At 41.2% G+C, this 12,415-nt stretch overlaps 1 protein-coding gene across 1 annotated transcript in view; it reads right to left on the reverse strand.

The window, feature by feature from the left end:
- Window positions 1-12,415, reverse strand: part of MYRFL (myelin regulatory factor like) — a 122,738-nt gene that overhangs the window by 42,223 nt on the left and 68,100 nt on the right. The window contains exons 11-13 of the mRNA XM_012441352.2: window positions 8,227-8,427; window positions 1,602-1,710; window positions 750-859 (exon numbers count right to left, since the gene is read on the reverse strand). Of these exons, the coding sequence (XP_012296775.2) occupies window positions 750-859; window positions 1,602-1,710; window positions 8,227-8,427 (420 nt within the window). The remainder of the gene's footprint in view (window positions 1-749; window positions 860-1,601; window positions 1,711-8,226; window positions 8,428-12,415) is intronic.

Here is a 12,415-nt window from a genome sequence, read left to right on the forward strand (position 1 = left end):
ATTAGGGAACTCCTCAAATCATACACATAGCATAGACAAGCAAGAAACTGGCAGATTTAGACCCATTACCAAATGAAAAGGAGCTAATCTACAGGCATAATGGCATTCCTTCAAATGAGAATGATTTGAATATCAAAGAATTAAGAGAGGCCCTTGGGAAAAAATGATTAGGCCTATGAATATCTTTGTAAAAATGACCCACTTTATGATGATACTGTAAAAGTTAAACACAATTTTATTTAAAAAAAAAAACTATGCTCAAAAAAATTCAACACTTCACTTAATCTTTAATCATCCTAAGAAAAAGCACATTGTGTAATTATAATTTAAGTTGCATTACATAAAACATAATGCATTTTCATAAGTTTATTACCATTTTAAAAGATGAAGTCTAATTAAAACTTTTTCTCAGTATTTATCATGATGTTTGGCCCTTGTTTAAAGTGCATTCATGCTAAGTGTACTTTCCTAGTTCCAGCTTTTCTCCAACAATAAGACCTGCTGAACTGGAGTCCTTACTATTGCATGTGCATTTTTCTTTTTATCATACGGAACTTCTTTTTGGTGCTTATGATCAAATTGAGTATCAATTATAAGATAGTTAATACCAACTCACTCCACAACTCAGTGAAGAATTCTTTTAATGTCCCACTTCCTGGTTGGATGTTTCAGCCCATTGTACTACCACAGAAGGGGGTTTATCCCTAGAGCGATAGCGATAGCAGCTGATATCTTTTCAAGGTAATCACCTTATCAACCATGAGGAAGTTCTCCAAGGTCTCTCCATTGTCGCAGGTGACATCGCCAACCTCTTTTACTGCTCTGGGCAGGATTTCTTGCACCTCCTGGGCAATCATTCCTATAACAAAACACTCCAACAGGTTTAATCTTCAAAGAAAGATCTTTCTGGAGAAAATCCTCACTAAGCTTTTGCTTTGATCTACAATACATCAGTGGCAAAGAAGGAATTTTGAGCCAAGAACCACTATAGAATTAAAAGTGGGAGTGTTGTTTTCTCTGCTTTTTTTTTTTTTTTCCTTTTTGAGAGTCTGGGCCAAATGTTGGAAAGGGGGAGGTAAGTGCCTTAAAATCCCTGTCCATACAAGCAAAGGTGAGGCATTAGCTGGATTTCCTTTCTTTTCCCATATGAAGCCTTTGCCCCTAAAATACTTCTTTCTTCTTTAGGTTTCTTGGATTGGAGTATAAACACCACTTGGCTTACCCCTTCTCTTATCTAGATCCACTTACCCTGCCACCTTCTCCCTCCATCTCCCCACTGCCCAATGCCGGTCCTCATATAGGTTGAGCTGCCATCTGCCTTGAACCCTCAGCCCATGAGCAAGAGGACTCCAGTGAAAAAAACTATATATTCAACCCACCCCACCAGTACAGTACCTTGGGGTGGAGGAGTGGGACATTGAATAAAAAATGACACAGGAATTCTTTAACCTCTCCTGTTCTAGTGACTATGAGTTTCACAGAGCACAGGTTAGATCAACATAGTGTTGTCAAATGCCATAGTACAGAACCTCAAAATAAAAAGGAAATTAAAATTTTAACAGTTGACAATACAAAATTAAAAGGGGAATTTGTGTGTGTACCTGTTTGATGGGCAGTGTTTATTCCCATTGCAGATGCAAATTCAGGTTTGTAGTCATATTCAACAATTCTCATTTGGGCTATTCTTTTCAGCTGTTCAGTTGTGTCAACCTAATTTAATTAAAGAAGAGCAGATTTTACTAGCACAGATATTTGCTATTCAAATTTATGCCCAGAGTGACCCAGAGACATCACTGAATTGCTTTTGGATATTTTGCTGGAGATAATTTCTTCAAGTGGATTTCAAGCCAGGATTACCCAACTGCTGGCCCTTCAGGACCCAGCAATCCCCCTTCTCCTGGACACCCCTCCCTCACACCATCCCAGTCAGCCGGGTATCTTCCACCTGCAGTCACTGCTCTTACATAGTTAAAGCCTGTCCCAACTGTCACTACGGGGTTCCAGCAAAATGATAACAATCAAGACAGTACAGTGAACTTTCCCTAAAGCTAAATGTGTTTGATCCAAAGGATTCCTCTTTAAATTTAGAGATTTTATAAATGAATTGATGGTAATAGCAGAATCTATTTTTTTAATGTCTTTATCTGACAAGTAAAAAGTTGGCAGCCCTCTGTGGGTACCCTAAATTTTCTTTTGAACCATAATAGGATTGTGAAACCAGCGGTGTCTTGGCAGTTAAAAATAAACTTCCTGGGCATTCATCCATGTGATAGAGGAACCAAAAATGCTTTTTGTTGTTGTTGTTTTAAGAAAACTACCGTCATGGTCCTCAGCTCCTCCCTTGACAGTAGAGCCCCTCCACCATCGTTTAGGATTCTCAGCCCTTCACTAGTTGGGTTGGTTGTGAAAGATGGTGGCTAAACCGATGAGCTTTACTTCAGGAAGCTGTTCCAGAGCATAATTCTGAGCTTCCTGCTATCATTCATTCTTCGTTTTATTCAACTAACATTTACCAGTCACTTCCAACATATCATGCACTGCTAAGTGCTGGGACTTAAAAAGTAATTGCCTTGAGCTGGAGGCCATTAACCTTAGCAAACTAACACAGGAAGAGAAAACCAAATACTGCATGTTCTCACTTATAAGCGAGAGCTAAATGATGAGAACACATGGACACAGAGAGGGGAGCAACACACACTGGGGCCTTTTGGAAAGCGGAGGGTAGAGGGTGGGAGGAGGGAGAGGATCAGGAAAAATAACTAATGGGTACTAGGCTTAATATCTGGGTGATGAAACAATCTGTACAACAAACCCCAATGACACAAGTTTACCCATGTAACAAACCTGCACTTGTACCCCCGAACTTAAAAGTTAAAAAAAAAATGCCTTTTAAAAGCTTATGGTCTAGACAGGAAGAAACACCTGGTATATATATACGTAATCATATATGATTTTATTACAATGTGAGAAACACAGGGCAATGGTGGAATTACACACAGAGAATCATTACAGCTCTGAGGAAAGGTGCCTAAAATATTCTTAAGGAAATATAAAGGAAGGATTCCTAGAGAGGATGAAGCCCAAGCAAGATCTTGGCTTCTTCCAGTTCCTCAGACAAACTCTGCTCCTTTCACTTCCAAGCCTTTGCTCATGCTGTTTTCCCAGACTCGAAAGTTTCCTCCCACTCCCCTACCTTCTCCTTCTGCAATGTGAGCACTGTTCCTCAGAGAAGGTTCTCTTGACTTCCAAGTCTAGGCAAGGTTCCTCTGCTTCCTGGGCTCATAGCACCTGTTCTTCTTCATAGCATGCATCACATTTACCACAAGACAACTAATTGTGTCACCTTCATTCTTCTTCTTCCCCTACATAACATATACCCCGTGAGCATGAGGACATGTTTAAGGTCATGGTTCATCACCACGTCACCAGTTCCTAGTATAATTCCTTGCATGCTGTAGGTGCTTAACTAACAATCATTAAGTACATTACTAACCTTAAGATAAGAGTTAGGGAAAGATGTAAGGTAAGAAGGGAGGGAGAAAGGATGAGACTAAGGCATGAGTACTAAGCAGAGAGAACACCATGAACCAAGGCCCGAGGCAGCAAATGCCCTGAATGATATCTGCGCAACCAAGGCAGAGTTTGGCATTACTGGACTAGAATGGTTAAGGCCAGAGCAGGGAGGGCCTTGCAAGTCACACTGGGAAGAAAGTTAAAATCTCATTTTGCCCTGTTCATGTATCTATCACTGTGAGCACCTTCACTCAGTCACCAAATATGTATTGAGTAGCTACTATGTGCCAGATGCTCTCCTAAGCACTGGAGATTCAATGAGTGTTTCTTATTTGGAGCTTAAATTTTAGTAAAAGTCATTCTTGGGTCTTATTCATCTCAGGACCTGCACAGTACCGAGCAAAGTATCTGACATGTAATAGGCACCCCAAATTTTTGATGGAAAAAAGAAGAAATAAAAGAATGAAGGTATTGAAATGGGAGGACAATCCCTGATATGAACAGAATTGAAGCGAGAGGGTCAATCAGGAGCCAGCCTGGACTGGCCTTGCACTGCCTAGGCCCTACCCAGTTCCTCAGCCAGCTCTGGTTAGCATGCGCTCTTAAAGAATAAGAAATTGTAGCCAGGCGTGGTGGCTCATGACTGTAATCCCAGCACTTTGGGAGGCTGAGGCAGGTGGATCACAAGTCAAGAGTTCAAGACCAGCCTGACCAACATGGTGAAATCCCATCTCTACCAAAAATACAAAAAAATACATAGGTTCCTGGCAGTCCTGTGACCACTTCCTATAACCCCTTGGTTCCTGCCCCACCTGCAGGGCCCCCACTAAAGAAGGAAGCAGAGGCAGTGTTGGTTTCTTTGCTGCAGATGAAAAGCAGAGGAGAAGGTGCCCTCATGCAGGCTGTCCAGGTTGCAGAGAGGGAAATGGTCCCCGGTTTCTAAACTGGATCCTTGAATGTATTTCCCCAAGACATACTGCTAGACATAGCATTAGGTCCTCTAGTACTACTACCATCCTCTAGATAGATTTTCGGCCAAGAAAAATGTTGAGGGTTAACTTAGAGAAATAAACATTTTATATGACAAGATTTGTCAAACAAACTGCTCTTCCAATTTCTGGATCTGTAGACTTCTCAAAGCCAAATATAAATAGCAGCCTGTACTGAGTGAGCCCTATGTGTACACGTGGACCGGGGAAAACAATTGAGGCAAAGGCTGTGCCTTCTCTGAATCCTCCCCTGGGACCCTACATAGGCCAGCGCTTACTGCTGTACCTTGCTCTTCAATGCCTGTTGAGTAAGAAACTGAAAACTGGATTCGAGTGTCTACTTTGACCTTGCCCACAGCAGTTATTGAAAGTTTGGACCATGAATGCAAATTGCCATCAGCATCATGCTGCCTCACACCCAAGGTTTCTATATCACTAGCTCAAGAATTGCATCACAGAGAACACCTTCCAATCCGTGGGACTCAGTTTGTCCAGAGAAGGCTATCTGTCATCTGGTGATGGCCCATAGCCCAGGCACAGTCTGGAATAGGAGCAGCTTAAATGACACCTGCTCACCCTGAGCAGAGGAACTTCTGCATTTGGCTCCTGGCCCTGAGGGAGACTTTGCATGTTTGACTTTCTTGAGTTTTTCTCATGTCTACTTTTGTTTTCCACTAGCACACGGGTGGTGCGGTTAGGAGAAAATCAAAACAGCCTTTGATCATTTCATCGTCACGATTTTCTTTTCTGGCTGGAATTTTTAAATATCTTGCTGCCTTTTTTCAGCCTTCACCGCAGAATTTGACTGATGCATTTAACTCTCAACTTCCTCATGTTTTTGGCCATTGACACTGACGTTCTTCATGTGCCTCTGGTGTTCCTTTCCCCCCTAGTTTTGCTCAGTTTTCACTATCAGAGCTGCATTTCCTTCCGCAGTCTGCAGCCGCATCAGCAGACATGATGCCATTGGCTGGGCAAGTTAAGCTGCTCCTCTGCCCAGGACCTCAGTTGCAGAGGTTTCAGTCATATCTGCATCATCATCTCCATATCTTGGATCTGTGTCCCTGTGAGCATCAAAGGTCTCCCCTACCAGTACTTTGTAGATAATCATGTGCTTAATATCCACAAAGCAATCTGTGTCTCCTGAGTGAGGAAACACATAGCCAGGGCAAAGCAGCAACCTATATCCATTTTCCCCAACTGTAGTATTAGGCAACATATTTGACCACTGTATTTTGTAGAAGCTCATCCAACCAGAAGCCAGCTCTGGTTAGCATGCACTCTTAAAGAATAAGAAATTACAGCCAGGCAAGGTGGCTCATGCCTGTAATCCTAGCACTTTGGGAGGCCAAGGCAGGTGGATCACGGGTCAGGAGTTCGAGACCAGCCTGACTAATATGGTGAAGTCCTGTCTCTACTAAAAATACAAAAAAATTAGCCATGCATGGTGGCACATGCCTGTAGTCCCAGCTACTTGGGAGGCTGAGGCAGAAAAATCACTTGAACCTGGGAGGTGGAGGTTACAGTGAGCTGAGATTGCATCACTGCACTCCAGCCTGGGCAACGGAACAAGATTCCATCTCAAAAAAAAGGATAAGAAATTGCTTCCAGTCCTACATGTGCCATCAAATTGACCAAGGGTCAGATTCCCAGAGTATTTGAAAGAAAGGCTCTCTTTTTAAAAGTTGCAAAAACTAAGACAGAAAGAGGTGAAGATGAAATTCACAAATCAACATTACCATCATCTCCCTCATCTCAGTAATAAATAGTGGATTGGGACAGACAAGATTTCTAGGAATATATATCTCAAAACTGTACATAGACCTATTAAATCAATTAATATGAAATAATTTAATAAGTATCATCTAACTTTCATTTTGTATAAATAGAAAATAACATCTATTTGTTTAGACTTGTCTAGCTAAAAAAACACTTTACATATATGAGCTTAGAAGAATCTCTTAACCTGGGTAGAACAAATAAGAGCATTCCCTGTTCATGGACAGCAAAACAGAGTCTTAGATCACCTCTGGGCCAAAGTTCCTGGGCTGGCGGTTGCTGGAGTCAGGACTAAACTCAGTCTTCTAACCATGGACCAGGATTTTATTTTTATTCTATTATGCTGCTGTGAGCAGGAAGGGGATACAGAAATTTCACATTTAGAGCCTGGATTGAAGTGACATTTCATCTATACAGAGAAGGCTTTTTAGAAGGGATGTGAGAAGTTCTCCAGAAGCTTGTTATTTTAAGACACTATTTTCTTCAAACCAAGGAGCAATATTTGAAGATGTTTGGTAAACGAAGTTTTGTGTTTAGCCTGGTGGTAGCAGGAAAGATTGTACAGGACTCTTCTCACTTGTTATATTCAATTTACATTTTAATAAGACTTGGTAGTGAATTGTATAGTCAATCGCAAGGATAAATTGGAGTCGGTATGATCTGAAATGCAGACAGATGATCTCTCTCTAAAGTTCAAAGGCACAATATCTAGGACCGATATCTGGAAATGTATGTGAGAACTCTCTATCTCTGCATTCCCATCTGGCTAGTAGGTCATAGGTCTTCTATCATGAACCACAGCTTCACAATCAGTATAAAAGTCTACAATTACAACCATTCTTTGGAATCCTCTAAGCAAAGGACGACATTCCTTGGCTAGTTTAGAAAAACCAGTGCAGATTTGCACTGAGAAAGGAATGCAGTCTGGAAGAAGGGCTAATGGTGAATATATTAGGACTCCTATTAGCTTAAAAGGAATAAGGAAGGGAGGCAAAAGGAACTTTTAGAACATAGCCTCACAAATGCTGTCAAGAGAAGTAGTAGAGTGAGATGACTGGGGAAGTGGCAGAAGGAATGAATGGGAAATCATTAAATGGCAGAAGAGTTGGAATGAGGTGTTAATAGCTGGCTAATGGATTGGAATCTTAATCCTCATCTCCATGGTATACATAGAGTTGTAGCTTTCCAAGGTGATTCAGTTCAACTGGTTAAAAAATTAAAAAGAGCCAAGTGTGTTAGGCAGGCAGGCACCATTTTCATCTTATAGATGAAGACACTGAGTTCAGGGAGATTAAGCATTTTATTGAGGGTCACAATGCTGGGGAGAGCCCAGAGCGGAAGAGCCCTCTCCTGATGTCTAGGGCTTTTTTCTGGTTTTCTCTCCACAGAGGGAAAAGGTTTTCACCCAGAACTCTTGGTGATGAACTGACCAAGTAAGGGATAAGGAGGAGGAACTTCTCAAGAGTTCCTCAGAGAAAGATGATGCCTGGGGAAGATAATGGCCAGTAGGACTGGTGCCAGGGACCTAGGAGGAAGAGGCTAGAGACGTCCAAGAAAAACATGATCAGGAACTGGACTGAGACAGGGCTTGGAAGATGAGTGGGGAGATGGAAAGGAAAAGGCAAGCTCTGGAAGCAGACAAAGTGTGGAAGGAAGGGCAATGGCCTGTGGAAGATAACTGAGACTTGCTGCTTGTGAAGCCAATGACATGTTGTCCTTGCCCACTGCTCCTGTCAGGTAAATCCATTCTCTCAGGTAGGAACTGCTTTACAATTTCAGCAGAGATGCCCAGCAGCTCAGTCATCACGCTTAAGCAGTGTGTTCATCTCACACCAGTGGGTGACATGTAAAGATGCGTGGTGCAAGGTGTGGCAGAGGCCAGGAGCACTCAGCACATCCTACTGGGGTGTCAGAGGAGGGGCCCAGGACCTGACTCTGTACTCACCTCCTGGATATGCTGCTTTGCCCGGCTGTCAGAGGGATGCATGATGGTCCCCATCACTTTCATGTTGCCACAGACAACCAGGGCTTCGTCTGGCGCATCTGTGTTGATTCCTACTCGACCATGACAGACAACAGATTCTGGAACTTGTCCTCGCTGCCACAGTGCATCACTGTCATTTTCAAATTGCCCAGGGTTAGAGGCCTGGAAAAATACATAAATATTTTATAATTAAAGTTACAGTAACAGGAATAGATGATCATGTTAGTGTTCAGAGCAAAGGCAAACTGAATATTATCTAAATATTTTACAAGAGAATCCTGTATTGAGTGACATATCCAAGTAACTCTGGGGCCTAGGAGAGCCAGGGAGCCTTCCCTAACTGCTCTGCCTCCCCACTAGCAGGAGCTCTGTATGCCATGATTTGAAACATACATCTCTATTGCATCTATCTGGAATTAAGAATGTAATCAATTATATTAGGTGGGTGATAAAGAAGAAAACTAAAAATGACTATCATTTCAGGAATAATCATGATCATCATGATTTGAAATCAGAACATTACATCAGAAAATATTACAGGTGTACCAAAGTCAGGTAAATAAACATACCTTTATAGTTTCAAAATGCTTTTATATTTATGATTTCATACACAAGTGACAAGCAAATGATAAACAAATATATTTAATATACCTCAACTATTCCCTAACACAGAGGATGAGGATACAGAAGGAAGAATAATAACAGCTACATTTGTTGTGTGATAATTCACAGTGCAATTCTATGAGATATGTACTATTGTCCTCATTTTATTGACACTGACACCCTGAAAAGACAAATAAATTGCCCAAAGCCACAAAGCTAATAAATTCTGGAGCTGGAACTATAAGTCCTCTGATTATTAAATAGTGATTTGCCTACTTCATGCCATTGCTTAGAAGTAGTCCTGGCAATCTTCAAAGAAAATCCAAGTGAAACCATTGGACTAGACAAAGTTCTGGAGATTTTACTCTTAAATAAAATTATTTGCCAAAGAATGTTCCACTGCACTGCCTTCCTTCCTCCCTGCTTCCCTGTAGCCACTGAATTGATTCCCAAATACTTTAAAGTAGGCATCTCTAAAGCCCTCAAAATCCTCACAACAAAATTAATTTGTTTTTAAAATTATGACTTATTTTCATGATTGAGACAGGTTGTCACAACTTTAGGCAAACAGTCGTGATCCCGATTACCTAAAAAGTCAGTGCTAATACTTGACTTTTTGCCTTTCTGGTGGTATATGATACATTGCAAGCTCAGCACCTGAATATGCAGATTTTCTCAGAAGACTACTCAGGAAACCAGTAACAATGGTTTCCTCAAGGACAGAGTCTGGGAGATGGAGAAACAGTGGTGAAAGGGAGATTCACCTTTCACTGTATACTCTCTTGATATTGAGTGTTTTGCCATATGCATTTGTTACAATTTTTAAAATAATTAAAAGGAACTACAAAGTTTATTTCTTAGTTTGGGTTCAGTTAAAGAACTTTTTGATGACTTCAGTTTCCTAATTCAATCCCAAGTGTCTGAACCCTGAGCTGCTTGGAAGATTCAACCATTGACACTTGATGGACAAAAGCAGTGAAAGAGGCCGGGCGTGGTGGCTCACACCTGTAATCCCAGCACTTTGGGAGGCTGAGGTGTGTGGATCACTTGAGGTCAGGAGTTCAAGACCAGCCTGGCCAATATGGTAAAACCCCCATCTCTACTAAAAATACAAAAATCAGCCATGCGTGGTGGCATGCTCCTGTAGTCCTAGCTACTTGGGAGGCTGAGTCAGGAGAATCACTTTAACCTGGGAGGCAGAGGTTGCAGTGATCTGAGATCAGGCCACTGCACTCCAGCCTAGGCGACAGAGCAAGGCTCCATCTCAAAAAAAAAAAAAAAAGGCAGTGAAAGAATGTAATATAAAGTAATGGGGTGGGAGGCTAGTGGGGAGTGAGGGACGAATATAAAGTTAACAACTTTGAAGATTATTTTGTTCAAATTTACTTGAACAAAGGGCTTTTCTGCAAGGTCCCTAGAGCCCCTTGATTGTGAATGGCAAATTGGCTTTGACTCAAATCCTTTAAAGCAAGCAATCAACTAAATCCAAAGGTATGCCATGTAAGATGGTGATGTATTTTTCTCTATTTTGAAGATAATGAGCCATTTCAAGGAAACAAAATAAGACAGTGATGGATTTTTCTGTAATGAGCTTTGGGATAGTTATTATCATGTTGGTAACTTGATACTGAAACAGCAGATATAAGTGGATTTAATTTTTTGGAACAATTGCAACATTCTCATTTAGCTTTCATCAGATGAAAACTCAAATCCCTAAAATATGTTCACATTATTTTGGAAAGGGCCACAAATTCACAACGTTCTAAATATATAGCCCTAGGGAGAATTCCTCATCAGTAACGGAAATGTTCTCATAAGATCTGTGAACTTATTTCTCTTCTCTGGAATCCACAACCTTCACATGTCAAAGCAAGCCGAAATATACTACCTCTTTCTGGAATTATGAGTTTGTATTTACACGTGACCCAGTAGTGGATTATGGATACCAAACACCAAAATAAATGAATTAAAATGTCTAAAATACTTTTATTATTTGTCTCATAGCCTTTTATTTAGGGAAGAGACCTGAGTATTCTAGTCTATGTTATAACACAAACTAGCTGTGTGACCTTGGGGCAGTCCCTTAATCTTTCTGTACTGTGTCCTCCTCTGATAAATAAAGAATCATGTCTCCTTTACCGACCTCCAAGGGTGATTGTGGGATTAACTGAAATCATGTGTGCATGAACAGTTTGTAAAAATGAAGACGAAAAGCCTCAAAGTTATTCTCAACACACTCTCCTGGACACAGCAGCAGCTATTTACCCTATAATTGCTTCATCTGCTCTCCTCAGCAACACACCTGCAGAGTTGCAAGATTCCAGGGGACGCCTTTCATAAAAAATACAATGTAAATGCGCCCCCTGCAGGTTGCTGGAATAGAAAACAGCATCAGCAGTAATTTGAGGCCTACTCTTGAGTTGGAAATGAAAAGCTGGAATTTGTTTTACTATCGTTTGGGATTCAAAAGCAGCAGCCAAATAACAAATAGAAGAGCTTGACCTGAGGAAGGCAGCTCTTAGGAAATCCATTTTTGCACCTTTTGAAAGGGTTACAGAAAATGGACCTAGAAATACTCTGCTGGTGCTACTCAAAGCATGGTCTGCAGGCTAACAACATCAGCATCTCCTGGAAGCCTGTTAGAAATGCATATTCTCAGGCATCCTGACCTATTAAATAAAAAACACAGGTATCTGTGTTCTTACAAGCTCTCTGGGGATTCTTATTCATAATACAAGTTTGAGAACTACTTATTTATGCCATGTACTCTGGTCATAAGTTGCCCTTCTATAGTTGACAGAAAGATCTGTTGAGTCCAAAACAGGTATTACTCCATAAACTGTTTTTTTGTTTTTTTTTTTTTTTGAGACAGAGTCTTGCCCTGTCATCTAGGCTGGAGTGCAGTGGCGCAATCTCGGCTCACTGCAACCTCTGCCTCTCAGGTTCAAGTGATTCTCCTGCCTCAGCCTCCTGAGTAGCTGGGATTACAGGTGTGCAGCACCATGTCTGGCTAATTTTTGTATTTTTAGTAGAGACAGGGTTTCACCATGTTGGTCAGGCTGGTCTCAAACTCCTGACTTTGTGATCTGCCCACCTTGGCCTCCCAAAGTGCTGAAATTACAGGCATGAGCCACCATGCCCAGCCTCATAAACTGTTTTCTTTGAGTAAATAAAAATTCACCTGAACTCCAAAAGAGGGATGTGTGTTTGTGTGTGTGCGCGCGCGTGCATGTATGCACATATGCATTATTATATTATCTTCCCCAACCCTAGGTTTGGTTTCCCACCTCACACAGTGCGATTTGTAGAGCAGTAGAGGAAGAATTCTTGGGGACATGCCCATTTCTAGTCTTCTGGAAAAGAAACTGGAATAATTTATTACTTTCCAAAATGAAGAAACCCTAGAGTGTCTTTGAATGGCAGACAGAAGTAATCATCCCTCCTGCTTGCAACATTGCACTCCAAACCAGGTTTAATTAAGTATTTTATAAGGAAAGTGGGCCTGAAATAGAAGGGGAATCTGAAGGAATTCCACTGAGAAATTCTC

This window comes from Aotus nancymaae, unplaced genomic scaffold (genome assembly GCF_030222135.1).
Source record: "Aotus nancymaae isolate 86718 unplaced genomic scaffold, 86718_ANA_hifiasm-v0.15.2.pri h1tg000016l, whole genome shotgun sequence".
NCBI lineage: Eukaryota > Metazoa > Chordata > Mammalia > Primates > Aotidae > Aotus > Aotus nancymaae.